The sequence below is a fragment of the Plecotus auritus genome, assembly GCF_963455305.1.
Source record: "Plecotus auritus genome assembly, chromosome: 8".
NCBI classification, from domain to species: Eukaryota; Metazoa; Chordata; class Mammalia; order Chiroptera; family Vespertilionidae; genus Plecotus; species Plecotus auritus.
The window spans coordinates 80,833,057-80,851,175 of NC_137782.1; the positions used below are offsets into that span (position 1 = coordinate 80,833,057).

The following is an 18,119-nucleotide window of genomic DNA, read 5'->3' on the forward strand; positions in this document are numbered from 1 at the left end:
CTGCTTTATTTAGTCAAACATTTAATTAACTCACCCTTAATGCATTGACAGGGCCAGACCAAATGATTTCGGGGGCCATATGTGGCCAAGGGGCCCAAAATTCCCCACTCCTGGCTAGGCTGTGCCGCAAAGCTGAGCTGACAAGAGAGGCCCCAGTGCAATCTTGGATGTGGTGACAGAGCACATGGTCTCCATTGACCATAGTTGTTCTGCAGCTCATAGTCACCTGCTCTCTGCATAGTACTGCCTCCCAGGCAGACACGTGGACAGGCAGTGGAGCCTGCTTTGCTTCCCCTGGTGTCTGGTGGTCCGCAGCTGCCCTGACAGGGTTGGATCTCCCCTGCCCTGGACTCTTTCTTGGTCAGAGCACTCAGAGGGTTAAATTAGGATGCTCTTTGTTTCCTCACTCTGTTCATAACCCTCACCAGCACCAGTAGAGTTCCTGGCGGGTACAGAGGGGTTTGGTCTGACAAATGTTGAAAGAGTAAATTTTAAATTTATACCAAAAAGTCCTGTAGCTGTTGTCAAGCTAGTTGCCATATAAAGTAGTGCAAATTAATTCAAAATTTCAAGCAGATCAAGAGTTTGCATGAATCAAATGGCTAGGAATAACATTGAGTATTTTTTTTACTTGAATTTGTTTATTTTCTGTGGTACTGGAGGCGCGATTATGAAACAAAGCCACCCAAACTGCAGCTCCTGTCACAGATTCGTTACCACCTGCACAGAAATGACCCTCACTGGATGCCGGAGCCCGATGCACCTCTTGATTACTGCTATGTCCGGCCAAATCACATCCCAACTATCAACTCTATGTGTCAGGAGTTTTTCTGGCCTGGTATGTTCCCCCTTCTCAAACTAGGCAGATGGGTTTTCTATAGAGTAAATTTTAATAATTTTTAAATTAGTGTATGTCATGTAACCCTAACATTTTTACTTATGATTTTATTCAGTTTGTACTAATATAGAAATATTAAAATATAAATACCTCTTTCTTTCCTAAGATCAAGAGAAAGCCTGCATTTAAATTAATAAACAGTGTTTTTGTTTGTTTCTCTGCCCTGTTTGCCTCTGCTTCCAGAATAAAAGATTCATCCTGTTTGCTTCTACATATGTTTAGATATCAGGTAATATCTATCAGCTGAACACAGACTGGTAGCCGGGGCATATGGACACTTTTGAATTTGCTTAATAATTCTGTATGCTTTGCTTACTTAGCTGTTCCTTAGAAAGTATTAGTAGAGCCAAAAGGTGTTTTTAAAAAGCCAAATACCTCAATCATAGACTTTAACCCAATATGATTTGTCATTTTATCAGCCTTAATATACTGACTGTCTAACGACCAGAGCCATCAATTAAAGAAGAGCATTTTCATTGCTAAATATAAACACACTTTTTGTGGATCTGCTTTACCACTATGCTTTGAAATATAAAGGGGGAAATACGTCTTCCCGATGTTAGATAAGATTCATCGGGATGAGAGCTTTGTCATCTTTATTGTCTGGCAATCAAGTAGTAGTGCGTGGGGTGGCGGAGCTGTGTTTGCTCTTTTGAGAGTGTATGGGGCTGAAAGGAACATTCTGGGAGCATTTACTAATTCCTGCCTGTACACGAGGTGACTTTCATATGCTATGAAAGGACTCATTTTTTATTTAACCTTTTTATTGTAAAATGTAGTGTTTGTACAAACGAGCTTATAAATTGAATATGTCTGAGGTAAAGAATACAATGATATGGACCCTCTCAAGGGATCTTTCCTCCAACTCTGTGAGGAGGTCTAGGGACTCTCACCTTAAATATTGTAGAAACTAAGGCCAAGACATTTAGAGATTTGCCCACTATACATGTGGCCAAGGAGCCTGAGCTCAAAACAGGTGTGTCCAGTTCTGACCCTGTTCACTCTGCTACCTCCTCCCCATCCTGCCTCTCCTTTTTTTAACATGTGTACTTAGAAAAGATGATGTTAAGTTTGGTATATTCTAAAATTCACTTTTAATTTCTAGTTTTATGATCTGAATGTGTGGTATCTATGGTAGTATCTTTGTCTCATTTTGTTTTGTTTTTTTCTTAGCACACAGGTGTAGCTGCCAAGTACAGACTAAACAGCTTGGTGTTCATTAGTTTCAAAAGGCACATGGTTTGAATCTCTGATTGTTTCTTTAGGCATTGACCTTTCTGAGTGCCTGCAGTACCCAGACTTCAGTGTTGTCGTCCTGTATAAAAAAGTTATCATTGCTTTTGGCTTCATGGTTCCTGACGTGAAGTACAATGAAGCTTACATTTCATTTCTGTTTGTCCATCCTGAATGGAGAAGAGCAGGGATTGCAACTTTCATGATTTATCATCTGATTCAGGTATGTATTCTGTGTTCATCTTCTACCCACTTGCTTCTGGGCTCTTTGGAGAGAATTGGAGGTGGGGTGAATCTGAGCGGGGCCCTCCCAGCACAGCCCAATGGAATATGAGACCAAGTGACAGAAAGCCAGTCACCATCATATGTGAGGTTATTAAAACACACAGACAAAAATCTTCACCTCTCTAAAATAAGATTGCTATTTATTTTTTTAATTTTTTGTTAATCCTCATCCGAGGATATTTTTCCATTGAATTTTAGAGAGAGTGGAAGGGAGGGAGGAAGGAGGAAAGACAAAGAGATAGAGAACATCAGTATGAGAGAGACACATCGATTGGTTGCCTTCTGCAAGCAGTGGGATCGAACCTGCAATCCAGGTACATGCCCTTGACTGGGAATCAAACCTGTGACCTTTAGATACCTAGGCTGATGCTCTAACCACGAGTAGCACCATCCAGGGCTAAGATTGCTATTTAGACCCAGGTTTTAAAGAATTGAATATGTGTAGTAAATAAAATGAGAAAATGCCAAAGGGAAAGCATGAAGCACTTGTACTATCCATGTTGGTAATGCTGCTGCTCTTAGAATCAGCAGCACTACGACTCTGACATGGAGATGGAACTATGATTTTTAGTTTTAAGCATTTTAAAATATTTTAGATAAGCTGTATCAATTAGTAGTACATAGTCTGTAATTCTTGATTGTTTTTTCATTTTACCATCACTTTATAACCTGGTATGAACCTTCAAAGACTTGATTCTAATATCGAATTATAATTCATCCTTTGATATATCTGGATCACCTTTGAAGAAAGAATACCATATATTTATATACTAACATCAGAAAAACATGCAAAGATTTTTGTTTTCACCCAGAATTTTTCTGGTAACTTTTATTTAGAAACCAACTGGTATAGACAATTTTGTGTTATTGGTCAAGATTCTTTTTGTTTTTGGATTTTTTTTATTATTGAGGTATAATTGACATACAACATTATATTAATTTCAGGTGTACAACATAGTGATTTAATTTTTGTATATGCTGCAAAATGATCACTACATTAAGTCTAGTTACCATCCATCAACATACATACTTATAAGATTTTGTTTTTCTTGTGATGAGAACTTTTTTTTTTTTTTATATTTTATTGATTTTTTTACAGAGAGGAAGGGAGAGGGATAGAAAGTCAGAAACATCGATGAGAGAGAAACATCGATCAGCTGCCTCCTGCACCCTCCCCACTGGGTATGTGCCTGCATCCAAGGTACATGCCCTTGACCAGAATCGAACCTGGGACCCTTGAGTCCGCAGGCCGACGCTCTATCCACTGAGCCAAACCGGTTAGGGCGTGATGAGAACTTTTAAGATTTACTCTCTTAGTAGTTATCAAATATGCAGTGTAGTATTATTAGCTATAGTTGCCATGCTGTACATTACATCTCATGACTTATCTATTTTATAACTGGGAGTTGGTACCTTTTGATTCCCTTCATCCATTTTGTCCACCCTGTACTTCCCCCCATCTCTGGCAACCACCAGTCTGTTCTGTTTCTATAAGCTTGGTTTTTAGGATTCCTTTTAAATAGAGGATGAAGTTGATAAAATGTTTATCCAATTTTTAATGAAACTTGCTCAGTAATTCCCAAGTGTTGGCCAGAACCTTGAGAACAATCTAGAAATTGCTTTCTTCTCACCTCTCTCAGCGGTTAATAATGTGCTACCTTGTATTGTCTTGGACTGAGATCTTCTCAGTTATTTCTACCACACCCCCTTTTTCTCTGCCCCACTTCACTCACAGAATTGACCTCTACTCTGTATTCCTCCTTCTATCCTAGCAGACCGCCTGCAGGATTTCTGCCTTTCCCTTCACTGGCAAAGGCTTGGGGGCAGGGCTGGGATGACAGTTTATGTGTGTGCTTGTTACAGGCCTGGCCCAGGCAGTCCCCACAGAGCATTTCCTGGGTTGGAGGAAAAGTGTTCATCTTTGTTTGCAGGTATTTAGCCCACAGCCAAACCCCACAGCCCAGGCCCAGACACAGTCTTCTTCAGTCAGTAGCACTCAGTGATGGTCTTGGTCAGATTGTGCGTATTTGCAGTGGAAAGAATACTAGCCTTACCTCAGCACACGTTCTTGTCCTTGGTGTACTAGAGCAGATGTGAATTCAACAGAGAATGGAAGGGAGCCGTCTGCCTTTGACAGAGTTCTTAATTGAGGCCTTGGGGGAAACCATGGACTATGACGTCTTAAGGACCCTATCAACTTCAGTATTTTGGTGCCTTCTTCATTAAAAGAAGTTCTTTATTCATATTACTTTTGGGCTACTTCAGTCTGTGTACCTAATTAAAGAATCTAAGGACTTGCCTTGTATTGGTAGAATGATTATTACTCTTTTTCCCTAGGATCGGGCAATGGTAAGTATAGAAATCTCAGTTCTGAGAAGTGAATTCTGTCACTTTGGGAGGGGTGGGAGGTGGGCTTTAGGATTTTGAAGGTCTATATAGATTCTTCAGGTTTTATAATTAAATGAAAGTCCTAATATTTCATATTTGGTCACATAATTTAGCATCTAGTTGTTAAAAGCAGAACTAACCTTGTTCACTATTTCTTCAAAATTTTCAGAGTTTGGTATAAGTATGTTTGACATTTAAATGTAATTGAATTATAAATAATACAGTTGATAATGAAATATCTCCCTTGGCCCTTTGCTTCAGAGAGAAAAAAGAATACTCAGCATGCCATCAATTTCCTCAGTGTTGATGAATGCTTCAGGGAATGTTTTGATCAGTGGCAAAGTGTCATTCGGTTTCCAGCTGTTGCCAGGTGTTGCAAAGTCTCAGCTTCAGTCCCTGACATCTCTGGTTTCCAAAACTAACTACCTCCACTTAGAAGAGTTTCTTCACCTACTCATTTCCCCTCGGGCTTTCTCCTTTTCATCTTGTATTTTTCCACTCTTTTGGCAGACCTGCATGGGCAAGGATGTAACTCTTCACGTCTCAGCAAGCAACCCAGCAATGCTGCTGTACCAGAAGTTTGGATTCAAGACTGAGGAATATGTTTTAGATTTTTATGATAAGTATTACCCCTTGGAGAGCACAGAGTGTAAACATGCGTTCTTTCTGAGGCTCCGACGCTGATGTGACTTGAATAGAGGCTCTTCACAGAGAAACATGTATGCTTCTACAGACAGGTCTTCACATAGACCTTACTCATTTCACTGTGAGTCTAATCTCTGCGATTAGACATTCATTGAAACTCTCAATTAAGATGAGAAAAGAGGTGGGCGGTGGAATGAGTAGTGACCAGCCTGTCAGTAAAATCACTGTGTCCAGTCCTTTCTGGAGAGGCCTTCAACCCATATCTTGGGACTCCACAGTTAATTAACCCTGAGATGCTGCTGTCCTTCTTTCATCGGACAGTTTGTAAGATTAAAAGTATCTAAACTGATACTCTTGGTGAGAGAGAATCCCTCTGTCTTAATTTAAAGAATGAGCAAATGTGTTCGCTGTTAGAGATTCATACTGAGTCCTGGGATGATGAGAGATTATGAAATGGTAACATAAAGGGATGCCAACCCTTCTCCCAGACTTGATGTGTTGTCATTGAACCCAGCAGGACTTTAAGTTACTGAGGTTCTGTTGTCCCTCTCTGACTTTGGTCACAGTCAAAATAAACTAAATGTGTCTGAACATTACTTCGCCTGTTCTGTTAGCATCTCCTACCAGAGGTTGGCCTGGGAGTGGAGGGTCTCAGCCTCCCTCTGCCTGTGAATTTGGTTTGGTGTTGGAGTGGCTGAGCAGCCTGGATGGAGGTGTGCAGTGGAGGTGTGCCGGGCCAGACCTGTATGGTCTGCAGGACTAGGCCGTTTGGTGTGTGGGGTGTGTTAGAGGAGACGGACTCTTTTTTTTTATTATTATTATTATTCACAAAGTATTTACTAACAGTTAATACATCCCAGACATTTTGATGGTATTTGGAAGGTTAACATGGTAAAAGTGAGTTCTCAAGAATGCTCTGGCTAAGAATTATGAAAATGGGGAAATTATAAATGACCCCCTGAAAGTTGGCATGAAATGTGTAACTCGTAAAGGCATTGCTCCCAGGGATACATTTGATACAAATTTCCTGGATTACACACAGTTATTTTGTTCATTATATTCTACCCATGAGTGAGATACTTGTCTTTTTCTGACTGGCTTATTTCACTTAGCATAATACTGTCCAGGTCCCTCATGCTATCTCAAAGGGTAAGAGAGCCTTCTTTTTCACAGCTGCATAGTATTCCATTGTGTACCACATCTTTTTTTTATCCACTTATCTGATGGTCACTTGGGCTGTTTCTGGAACGTAGCTATTGTAAATAGTGCTGCTCTGAACATAGAGGTGCATATATTCTTTCTGATTGGTGTTTCAGGATTCTTAAGATATCTAGGTCAAATGGCAGTTCCATTTTTTAATTTTTTGAGGAAACTATATTGTTTTCCATAGTGGCTGCACCAGTCTGCATTTCCACCAGCAGTGTACCAGGGTTCCCTTTTCTCCACATCCTCACTAACACTTGTCATTTGTTGATTTGTTGATGATAGCCATTCTGGCAAGTGTGAGATGATACCTCATTGTCATTTTAATTTGATGATTAGTGACTTTCAGCATTTTTTCATGTGTCTCTTGGCAATCTGTATGTCCCTTTTGGAGAAGTATCTATTTAGGTCCTTTCCAATTTTTAATTGGATTGTTTGTCTTTCTTTTGTTAAGTGGTATGAGTTCTTTATATATTTTGGAAATTAAGCCCTTATCAGATATATCATTGCCAAATATGTTCTCCCTTAAAATGGGATCCCTTTTCATTTAGTTGATGGTTTCTTTTGCTGTGCAGAAGCTTGTTATTTTGATATAGTCTTATTTATTTTTTTCCTTTATTTCCCTTGCCCTAGGGGATGTATCAGCAAACATGTTTCTATGAGAGATGTTTGAGATTTTACTACCTATGGTTTTTTTCTAACAACTTACACTTAAGTCTTTTATCCATTTTGAGTTTATTCTTGTGTATGGTTAAGTTGTGATCTAGTTTAATTTTTTTGCATGTACCTGTCCAATTTCCCCAACACCATTTATTGAAGATACTGTCTTCACTCCATTGTATGCTCTTGCAAATGGCTTTCTAGATGTGAAGAGGAAAGCTGTCCAGGCTTCCTGGAGGAAGCTGCTTTTATTTATTTATTTATTTATTATTTATTTGTTTGTTTGTTTGTTTGTTTATTTTTCTTTTTTTTGAGAGGAGGGGGAAGCCAAAGGCCCTTTTGCCTCGCCTGCCCCCACTTCTGCCCAAGTGCACCCCTCCCCCAGCTAAAGGAATAGTCACCCAGCTCCAGCACTGAACCCCCCACCCCCACTCCAAGGGGTGAGGTGTGGCCTCGCTGCATATCCCCGGAGCAGTGGGCAGCACAATTATCCCCTTGCCCTTCGGATTCATGCACAGGGAGACCCATGCCCCGCAGCGGCCCTCCAGGCTTCCCTGCAACACCGGGTAATGCAATCCACGGGGGCGGGGGTGGCGGCGGCAGCAACAACAGCACTGTCCCAATCTAGCGACAACCAGAAAGAGGAAAATGGCTCCGAGCAGGGACCGCCTGCTGCACTTTGGGTTCAAGGCGACAGTGAGTGGTAGTGGAAGGGAGCTGGGTGGCCGGGAAGGACGTGTGTGGCAACACAGGCTATTGGGGGGAGAAGCGACGAGACGTAGGGGGCTGGGGAGGAAGTAGACAGAAAGCTCAAGTGCTTGGTGGGTTGATGCGTGCTCCATGCCTGCGGAGGGGAGGAGAACTGGGGGCTCCGGTGCTGCGTGCAGTTGTCCTGCTTTCCTCGCTCTCCCGGATCCGCGAGCACACGCGCACTAGCACCCGCCTCACAGCCCCTCCCATACAGAAAGACACACAGACACTTCCCTGCCTCTCCAGCTCGCGGTGGGCTTGCCTGCCTGGGAGGCGAGAGCAGGCTTGCGCCGCCCCACGCTCCGGCTGCTCCCGGGCCGGGCCGACCGCTGTCGGCTGCCCGGAAGCTGCTTTTAGAGCTCCGACAGCAATGCCTGTTCTACACTGAGCACTGAGCTCAAGTAGAGCCTGGTGTGTTAAGCAGGTCTGTCACATCTGTCACCCTTCAGTAAGATGCCGGCAAGTATTATAGCATTCCCACTGCCACTGCAGGACAGAGCAGCAGTGTCGTGGGAAAGTGGAGGTACTTCAGTCTGGGACCAGTTACTCAGTGCCTTATAGGTTTGCATCTCAACATTTACCAGAACTATGTGACAACAAAAAGAATAAATGATGTCTTTGCTACCTATCGCTACATAAGAAACCACCACAAAATCTAGTGGTTTAACACCATACCAGTTTATTATCTCGGAATCTGTGGGTTTTCTGGGCAGTTCTCTCCACATGGTGCCGGCTGGGTCACTGGGGCAGCTTCCATCACCTGAGAGCTCACATGGAGGTGCTGGCCAGGGATATTGATTCTCTCCCAGGTGGGTCTCTTAGAATGGTGGCTGGGTTTCAGAAAGGAGCATTCTTCCAACATTCCAAGAGAACAAACCCCAATTGCAAGTACTTGTCAAGCCTTTGCTTATAACAGGCTTACTACTGACCCATTGGCTGGGGCCAGTCAGCTGCCCAAGCTTCTAGTCCACGTGGGAGGGCTTCAAAAGGGACAAACACCAGGATATGTGGTTCATGAGGGGCGCCACCAAAGTACAGTCAACCACAAAAGGCCATTACAGAAAAGTCATCTAAAGCTCTAACACTGCCCTAGCCCGTTTGGCTCAGTGGATAGAGCATGGGCCTGCAGACTGAAGGGTCCCAGGTTTGATTCTGGTCAAGGGCACATGCCTGAGTTTCAGGCTTGATCCCCAGTAGGGGGCATGCAGGTGGCAGCCAATCAATGATTCTCTCTCATGAATGTTTCTCTTCCTCTCTGAAATCAATAAAAATTTAAATAAATAGCTAAGTCTCTAACACCTAGATGGCATCTGCCCACCTTAGAATAGTTCCCCTTTGGGGTCTCTGGGTAGGCCATTGCTGGTGGACACCTCATTCATGTTGGGAATTTTAGTAAGTGTGCTTCTAGTGTCTCTAATTGTGCAGGAGCTCTGGAGTGGCCACGGTCTTTTGTATTTTATTTTGTTTCTGGGTTAGTCTTAAAGAGGAATGGAACAGAAAGAATGAGACTGTTGCAGACAGACATGAGGTGAGAGGCCTCTCGCCCCCTGAGGCCTGGTTGTGGTTCCTCCTTAGAATCTGGAAAGACGCCTCCTTAAGCCAATCCCATTCTGATAGTAAGTGGCCCCTCTCCCCTTTTAAAGTTTTATTGAGATAAAATTTGCATACTATAAAATTTACTAATTTTAAATGTACAATGCAATGACTTTTTAGTAGATTATTACAGAGTTGTGTAACCATCATCCAATCCAGTGTTAAAACATGGGACCAGAAAGATCCTGGTGCTCCTTTGCAGTCAATCCCCACTCCCACCCCCAGCCCTAGGTAAACACTAATCTGTGTTCTATCTATAGATTTGCCTTTTGTAGACTTGTCAACATGTCAAAGGACCTTTTTTTGCTTTACCTCAAGTTGGTTTCTGTTACTAGTTACCAAAGAGGCTTCTCTAACCCAGAAGAGCCAATCACTGTGGATATATGGGTAGAAAGCTTCCAAGGCCTTGTATGCACACAAGCCCTTGCATATACCAACTTTTTTCCATGTACTAATTTTTTAAATGAATTGTGATCATACTGTATCTTGTTCTATTATATATATAATTTTTTTCTATTTTTTTAAGTGATCATAGCATTCCAAGTAATCAAACATTTTTTATATATGTTTTTATTGACTTCAGAGAGGAAGGGAGAGGGAGAGAGAGGTAGAAACATCAATGATGAGAGAGAATCATTGACTGGCCGCCTCCTGCATGCTCCCCACTGGAGATTGAGCCTGCAACCCTGGCATGTGCCCTAACCAGGAATTGAACCATGACCTCCTGGTTCATAGGTTGATACTCAACCACTGAGCCATGCCGACTGGGCTCAAACATTTAAAAAAATCATGTATGATAGGATTGCATTTTATTACAGGAGTGTACATAATTTTTAACACCCCCCCCTTGTTTTCAATTTTACCATTGTAAAGAGTACTGTATTGAACATTCTTGGAGCTAAATCCAGATGACTATCCATGACTTTCTTTAGAACACATTCCCAGAAGTGGAATCGCTATATTAAAGGGGATAAAATGTCTCAAAGTGCAATCAATAATAATAATAATAATGCCTAGTGTTGGCTGTTTCTTGTGCATACATCATTCTAAGAGCCTTGAACGACTCAGAAATATATTTAGGACTCACAACAGCTCAGTGAGGGAGGTGCTATTATGATTCTCATTTTTCCCAGTGGAAAAAAAACAAAACTGAGGCACAGAGAAATTTACAGTAACTTGCCCAAAATCTCACAGCTAGTAAATGGCAGAGCCTAACAGTCTGGCTCCAAAACCTTTACTTTAACTACAAAAATATTTTTTTAATTTATAATTCAACCCATTGCACTTATATCTCCAATTCTTGCTTTTCTTTTGAATAGATAGTTTGTGAGGTTCAAGAAGAGATTCCGGAGCAAATTTGGAAAATCACACTTCTCATTTTCAAAATTGCTACCATAAAGCTACAGTGATCAAGGCAATATGGTGATAGTATAAGGACAGATACTACCAAACAGTGCCATAGAATTGAGCCCAGAAATAAACACTTATATTTATACTAGAGGCCCGGTGCACGAAAATTCGTACACTGGAGGGAGTCCCTCAGCCCAGCCTGCACCCTCTCACAGTCCAGGAGTCCTCAGGGGATGTCCTACAGTTTAGGCCAGCTCCCCGGGGAGCAGACCTAAGCCGCTGTCTGGCCTCCCTCTGTGGGAGGCAACCAGATGGGCCGATCAGGGGATGGTGCTGCCCCCCATCGCCCCTCCACCACCACTGGTCGTTTCCCCCCCCCCCCCCCGCACCAATCACTGTTCCCTCCCTCCCTCTGCCCACTGGCATGCGCCTTGACTGGCCTGGCGCCAGCTGCTCGCCGGCCCACCCCCCCACGGAATGCTCATTCTGCCGTTTGGTTGATTTGCATATTACACTTTTATTATATAGGATCAGCTGGTCAATGAGAAAGGAGTGGCCTTTTTAGCAAAAAATAGTTATGATTTTGATTCATTCATACTGGATGGCTATTGCATTGGCTGTTGTCATTTTTTAAAAAAAAATTGATTTCAGCCTTAACCAGCTTGGCTCAGTGGATAGAGTGTCTATGGCAGCTGTGGGCAAACTACGGCCCGCTGGCCGGATCCAGCCTGTTCGGCTGTTCTATCCGGCCCGCGGAGCCGAAAGAGCGGAGGGTTCTCTTGCTCTCCCCTCCGCTCCTTTACTTTGAATTTATATTAGTTCACACAAACACTCCATCCATGCTTTTGTTCCAGCCCTCCGGTCCAGTTTAAGAACCCACTGTGGCCCTCGAGTCAAAAAGTTTGCCCACCCCTGGTCTATGGCCTGTGGACCAGAGGATCTAGGGTTCTGTTCTGTTCAAGGGCACGTACCTCGATTGCAGGCTCCTCCCCAGCCCAGGCATGTGCAAGAGGCAAACAATCGGTGTGTTTCTCTCACATCCATATTTCTCTCTCTCTCTTTCCCTCTCTCTTCTACTCTCCCTAAAAATAAATGGGAAAATATCCTTGGGTGAGGATTAAAAAAAAATTTGATTTCAGAAAGAGCAAGAGAGAGGGGGAGAGAGAGATAGAAACATCAGTGATGAGAGAGAATCATCGATCAGCTGCCTCCTGCATGCCCTCTCCTGGGGGTGGAGCCTCCAACCCCAGCATGTGCCCTGACCCGGAGTCGAACCATGACCTCCTGATTCATGGGTCCATGCCCAACCATTGAGCGACACTGGCCAGGCATTGATTTTTCTTTCTTAATCATCGTAGAGTTCCTTCCAAGTCAAAAAGCATAAGTTTAACTTACTTTTAAACAGAGCTGCAGAACATTCCATAGGTGTATAAGTATCACAATTTCTTCAACCATCCCCCTATTGGTGGATAATCCGGCAGTTTCCCATTTGGGGCGACTACAAACAAGGCATCAAAAACCATCCTTATACATATAGCCCATTGCATTGGTGCTGAATATGAGTCACTTCTGAAATTAGATTTCAGAGTCATGTAGCAACTCAAATTCCTCCAGTCCATTTTGTTCAGAGCTCTCCTGCAGAGGGAGTAAGGCTGGTCTCCAGGGACCATCAGCTCACACCTCACGTCCAGTAGCATGCAAGCCTGGCATTTTTCAGAGCAGGACCAAAACATCCTCTAAGGAAGCTGGCCATACCACGTTTCTCTTTCAACACGAACAGACTGTTGAGACCTATCTGCTATTTTGTAGGAGATGCCTCATCTTTATATGGCAGATGAGTCTAACATTACCACCTGTTGGCCGAACTTCACACATCCCTTCTCAGCTAGTTCACAGATGTCTGCTAATTATATACTTTAGAAAGGTTTTGCTAGAAATTTTAGGCAGAGCCCAGTCTTCTGTAGGTGGGACTACATATGGTCCACAAGCAGCCAGTTGCAGGCTCAGGTGGAGTCAACTTCTATGACAAATAATTTGTCTGAGATCATAATTTTGATCTTCACATGGTGCACAATGCCTTACACCAGGAATAATAGTTGACATTCATGGAATATTGTTTCATGTCAGGCACTGAATTAAACCCTTTTACATAGACTGCGGAGGGGAGGAGAACTGGGGGCTCCGGTGCCTCATTTAATTTCCTCCACACCTCTGTTGTATAATCCTGGTCTGTTACCTATTGCCACAGTAATTCTGCATAAAACTATGCCAGAAATTGTGGCATAATATAGCCACCAATTTTTTGCTTATGATTCTGTGAGTGAATAATTTAGGCTGAGCAGTCCTTCTGGTCTCATCTGGGCACCCTCATGGGTCTGTGGTCAGCTGCAGGTCAACTAGGGAGCTCAGCTTCTGGTAGTTGGCTGGCTGATAGTTACATTTTTTTAAATTTATGTATTGTCTAAAGTTTTACATATGTCTCCTTTTTCCTGATTGACCCCCACCCCCAGCCATTCCCACCCTGGGCAAGCCCCCACCACTCCAGTGTCTGTGTCCTTTGGTTATGCTAATATGCACGTATACAAGTCCTTTGGTTCTCTACCCCCACCCCTCTCCTGCCATTTATTTCTGGGTCTATTCTTATTCATCAAATTATGTTGATCATTATATCCCACATATGAGTGAGATCATGTGATATTTATCTTTCTCCAACTAGCTTATTTCACTTAGCATAATGCTCTTCAGTTCCATCCATGCTGTTGCAAATGGTAAAAGTTCCTTCTTTTTTATAGTGGCTTAGTATTCCATTGTGTAGATGTACCACAGTTTTCTAATCCACTCATCTGCTGATGGGCACTTAGGCTGTTTCCAAATCTTAGCTATTGTAAATTGTGCTGCTATGAACATAGGGGTGCATATATTCTTTCTGATTGGTGTTTCTGGTTTCTTGGGATATAGTCCTAGAAGTGGGAAACCCAATCTGTTTTCTACAGTGGCTGCACCAGTCTGCATTCCCACCAGCAGTGCATGAGGATTCCTTTTTCTCCACATCCTTGCCAGCACTTGTCGTTGATTTGTTGATGATAGCCATTCTGACAGGTGTGAGATGGTATCTCCGATAGTTACATTTTTAAATGAGACCCATTATTAGAAACTACCAGTTATGAAAAAAAAAAAAAAAAAAACACAAAAAACTACCAGTGAAGTGAAGAAGGGCAGCTACTGTCTAAAAGGGTGCAGCCCCACTTCTCCCTCTCCTAGTGGAGACCTCGAGTGCGCTGCCTTAGTAATGATTCTGGAGGCAGTAGTGTTAGGTGCCTGCACTATCACTAGAAAACTTCTAGTTCAACAAGTTGGTCAGCAGGATATAAGCAGACAGTTAACTGCAATCTGAATGACTCACACTCAAGAACTTTTTCTTAAAAGGCTTTGTGGGCCAAGAGGCAAAAGAGAGTTAATTATATGGGTACTACTTTATTTATTTATTTATTTTTAAAATATATTTTTATTAATTTTAGAGAGGAAGGGAGAGAGATAGAAACATCAATGATGGGAGGAAATCATTGATTGGCTGCCTCCTGCACGCCCCCTGCTGGGGACCGAACCCACAACCCGGGCATGTGCCCTTGACTGGAATCAAACCTGGGATCCTTGAGTCCGCAGGCTGACACTCTATACACTGATCTAGGGCTATATGGGTACTACTTTAAAACTATTCTCAGCTCAGGTACAAAAACAGGCTAGAATACCCATACCATGAAATGCTATCCAGGGTATGATGAGGTATGTCTAAATATTGATTGTGTGGAAAAGTCCCAATGTAGACATTTTAAAGAGATAGAGCCCTAGCCAGTTTGGCTCAGTAGATAGAGCCCGGCCTGCGGACTGAAGGGTCCCGGGTTTGATTACGGTCAAGGGCACATGCTGGGATTGTGGGCTCTATCCCCAGTAGGGGGCATGCAGGAAGCAGCAGATCAGTGAGTCTCTCTCATTGATGTTTCTATCTCTCCCTTTCCCTTCCTCTCTGAAATCAATAAAAATTTATTTTTTTTAAAAAGCAAGAGATAGAGCATTATACAAAACAAATACACAAATATCAGTTGCATTTCTATACACTAACAATGGACAATCTGAAAAGGAAATTAAAAGAATAATTCCATTTATAGTAGCTTCAGAAAGAATGAAACACTTAGGAATTAACCAAGGAGATGAAACATTTGTGCACTGAAAAGTACAAAGCATCACTAAAAGAAATTAAAGACATAAATAAGTGGAAAGACATTTCACGTTCTTGGATTAGAAGACAATATTGTTAAGATGTTAATATTACCCAGAGTGATATACAGAGTCAGTACAATCCCTTTCAAAATCCTAATGACACTTTTTGCAGAAATTGTCCAGCTGGTGTTGCTTAGTGGTTGAGCGTTGACCTATGAACCAGGAGATCAGGGTTCGATTCCTGACCTCTTGAGTCATAGGTCTCTTCCTCTCTGAAATCAATAAATTGTATGTATATATGTACATATACATATATATAAATGAATAAGAGAAGAGAGCCCCAATGTATTCTCCATGGAAACAAACCCATGAAGTTAATGAAGAAAGAAAACTATACAGTTGTACCCAGATGCTACCACCACTGGGAAGGAGACTGGTCCATCTGACTTCACCACATAATCTGGTGAATTGGTTTCCCCAGCTGTGAAAGGTGATGAAGAGATGAGATACCAAGCCATGTGAGATGGTTGTGTTACATACTCTCCTAGGCTTGGTCCAGTCCTGACTCATGACCTTCTCTCCCAGCCTGTGAGTTTATTGTTCTCTTGGAAATTATGTTGAAAACTTGGGGTGAAAAGTTCTTGAGTGTGAGTCATTCAGATTGCAGTTAACTGTCTGCTTATATCCTGCTGACCAACTTGTTGAACTAGAAGTTTTCTAGTGATAGTACAGGCACCTAACACTACTGCCTCCAGAATCATTACTAAGGCAGCGCACTCCAGGTCTCCACTAGGAGAGGGAGAAGTGGGGCTGCACCCTTTTAGACAGTAGCTGCCCTTCTTCACTTCACTGGTAGTTTTTTGTGTGTTTTTTTGTGGTTTTTTTTTTTTTTCATAACTGGTAGTTTCTAATAATGGGTCTCATTTAAAAATGTAACTATCAGAGATACCATCTCACACCTGTCAGAATGGCTATCATCAACAAATCAACAAACGACAAGTGCTGGCAAGGATGTGGAGAAAAAGGAATCCTCATGCACTGCTGGTGGGAATGCAGACTGGTGCAGCCACTGTAGGAAACAGTATGGAGTTTCCCACTTCTAGGACTATATCCCAAGAAACCAGAAACACCAATCAGAAAGAATATATGCACCCCTATGTTCATAGCAGCACAATTTACAATAGCTAAGATTTGGAAACAGCCTAAGTGCCCATCAGCAGATGAGTGGATTAGAAAACTGTGGTACAACTACACAATGGAATACTAAGCCACTATAAAAAAGAAGGAACTTTTACCATTTGCAACAGCATGGATGGAACTGAAGAGCATTAAGCTAAGTGAAATAAGCTAGTTGGAGAAAGATAAATATCACATGATCTCACTCATATGTGAGATATAATGATCAACATAATTTGATGAATAAGAATAGACCCAGAAATAAATGGCAGGAGAGGGGTGGGGGTAGAGAGAACCAAAGGACTTGTATACGTGCATATTAGCATAACCAAAGGACACAGACACTGGAGTGGTGGGGGCTTGCCCAGGGTGGGAATGGCTGGGGGTGGGGGTCAATCAGGAAAAAGGAGACATATGTAAAACTTTAGACAATACATAAATTTTAAAAAATGGCTCTTTCCCTACATGTTTTCAATGTGAATTATTGATTTTTTCCTTTATGGTTCCTGGGTTTTATGTCTTACTTAGAAAGGTCTCTTCTTGAAGATGATTCTTTTTAAAAATGCTTAAGTTTCTTCTGGTACTTTTTTGTTTTTAAAAGTACTTTCATCCATCTGGAATTGACTTCGGTGTAAGGAGTAAGGTATGGCTCCAGCTGGCACTCAGCTGTCCCAAAGCCATTTATTGAATAATCCATCTTTTTTTTCACTGCTTTGAAATGCCACCTTTCCATATGTATTTGGGTCTATTTTTGGGCTCTCTAACTTGTCCCATTGATCTAGCTGTAAATTCATATGCTATTTCAAACTTCTTTAATTAAGTATAGTTTTATAATGCTTTTTATTATTTGGAAAGAATAGTCTCCCCCTATTAGCCTTCTTTGTAGCATTTTCTTAGCTTTTCTTGCATATTTTACTTTTCACATGAACTTTAGAATCATCTTGTCTAATTAAAAAGTAGATCTTTTTATTGACTTTGCATTAAGTTCTTAGATAAATTTAAGGAGTAAAAGTATAATATTAGTTTTTCCTATTTGAAAATAGGGTATTCATTAAATTTAAAAAATTCTTTGCTAATGCTTTATAGTTTTGGTTTATATAAATTCATTTTAATTGAGTTTATTCCCAGGTATTCTCTCTTTTTATGTACTGCTAATGGGATTTTTCTTCTATTATATTATTCTAGTAGGTTTTTTGCATATGGAAAAATTATTTTTGCATATTAAATTTGCAATTAGCCACATTACTGAAATTTTTTATTTCTATTCATTTTTCAGTTGACTCTCTTGAGTTTTTCAGATATACAGTCGCATTGCCTGCAAGTAACAATTTTACTTTCTCCTAAAAATTAGTTACATGTTTATTTTTACTACAGGACTTCATTGCAGGGCCATGTAAGGAGCTCCTGGTTCTGTCCTCCTAGAAGTCTATGTCTACATCTGGGATATACCAGTTTCAAATGGCTCTTCTCTCCATTCTGGGTCCCAGTGGCTGATTTCCCACAAGTATAAAGCTTAACAGAAAGGAGTTTTAAGCAAAGGAATGACAGGATCATATCTGGAGTTAGGAAAACCACCCTGGCCAGAGTGAACAGACTACCTAAAGGACCAGCAGAGTCTGCAGAAGACTGGTGAACAGACCAGCACAGCCCTCATGATGAGAGGACCCAGCAGCTGGGACATGGGCAGAGGCCAAACCTGAGGGAGATCAAGGAGGTAGAA

General features: G+C 41.8%; 1 protein-coding gene across 3 annotated transcripts in view; it reads left to right on the plus strand.

The window, feature by feature from the left end:
* KAT14 (lysine acetyltransferase 14) overlaps positions 1-6,044 on the plus strand; it is a 35,845-nt gene extending 29,801 nt beyond the window's left edge. For all 3 annotated transcript variants that reach the window (XM_080685837.1, XM_080685839.1, XM_080685838.1), the window contains 3 exons: positions 663-838; positions 2,164-2,354; positions 5,315-6,044. In XM_080685837.1, the coding sequence (XP_080541963.1) occupies positions 663-838; positions 2,164-2,354; positions 5,315-5,488 (541 nt within the window). In that variant the 3' untranslated portion in view covers positions 5,489-6,044. The remainder of the gene's footprint in view (positions 1-662; positions 839-2,163; positions 2,355-5,314) is intronic.
* Positions 6,045-18,119: the final 12,075 nt, after the last annotated feature.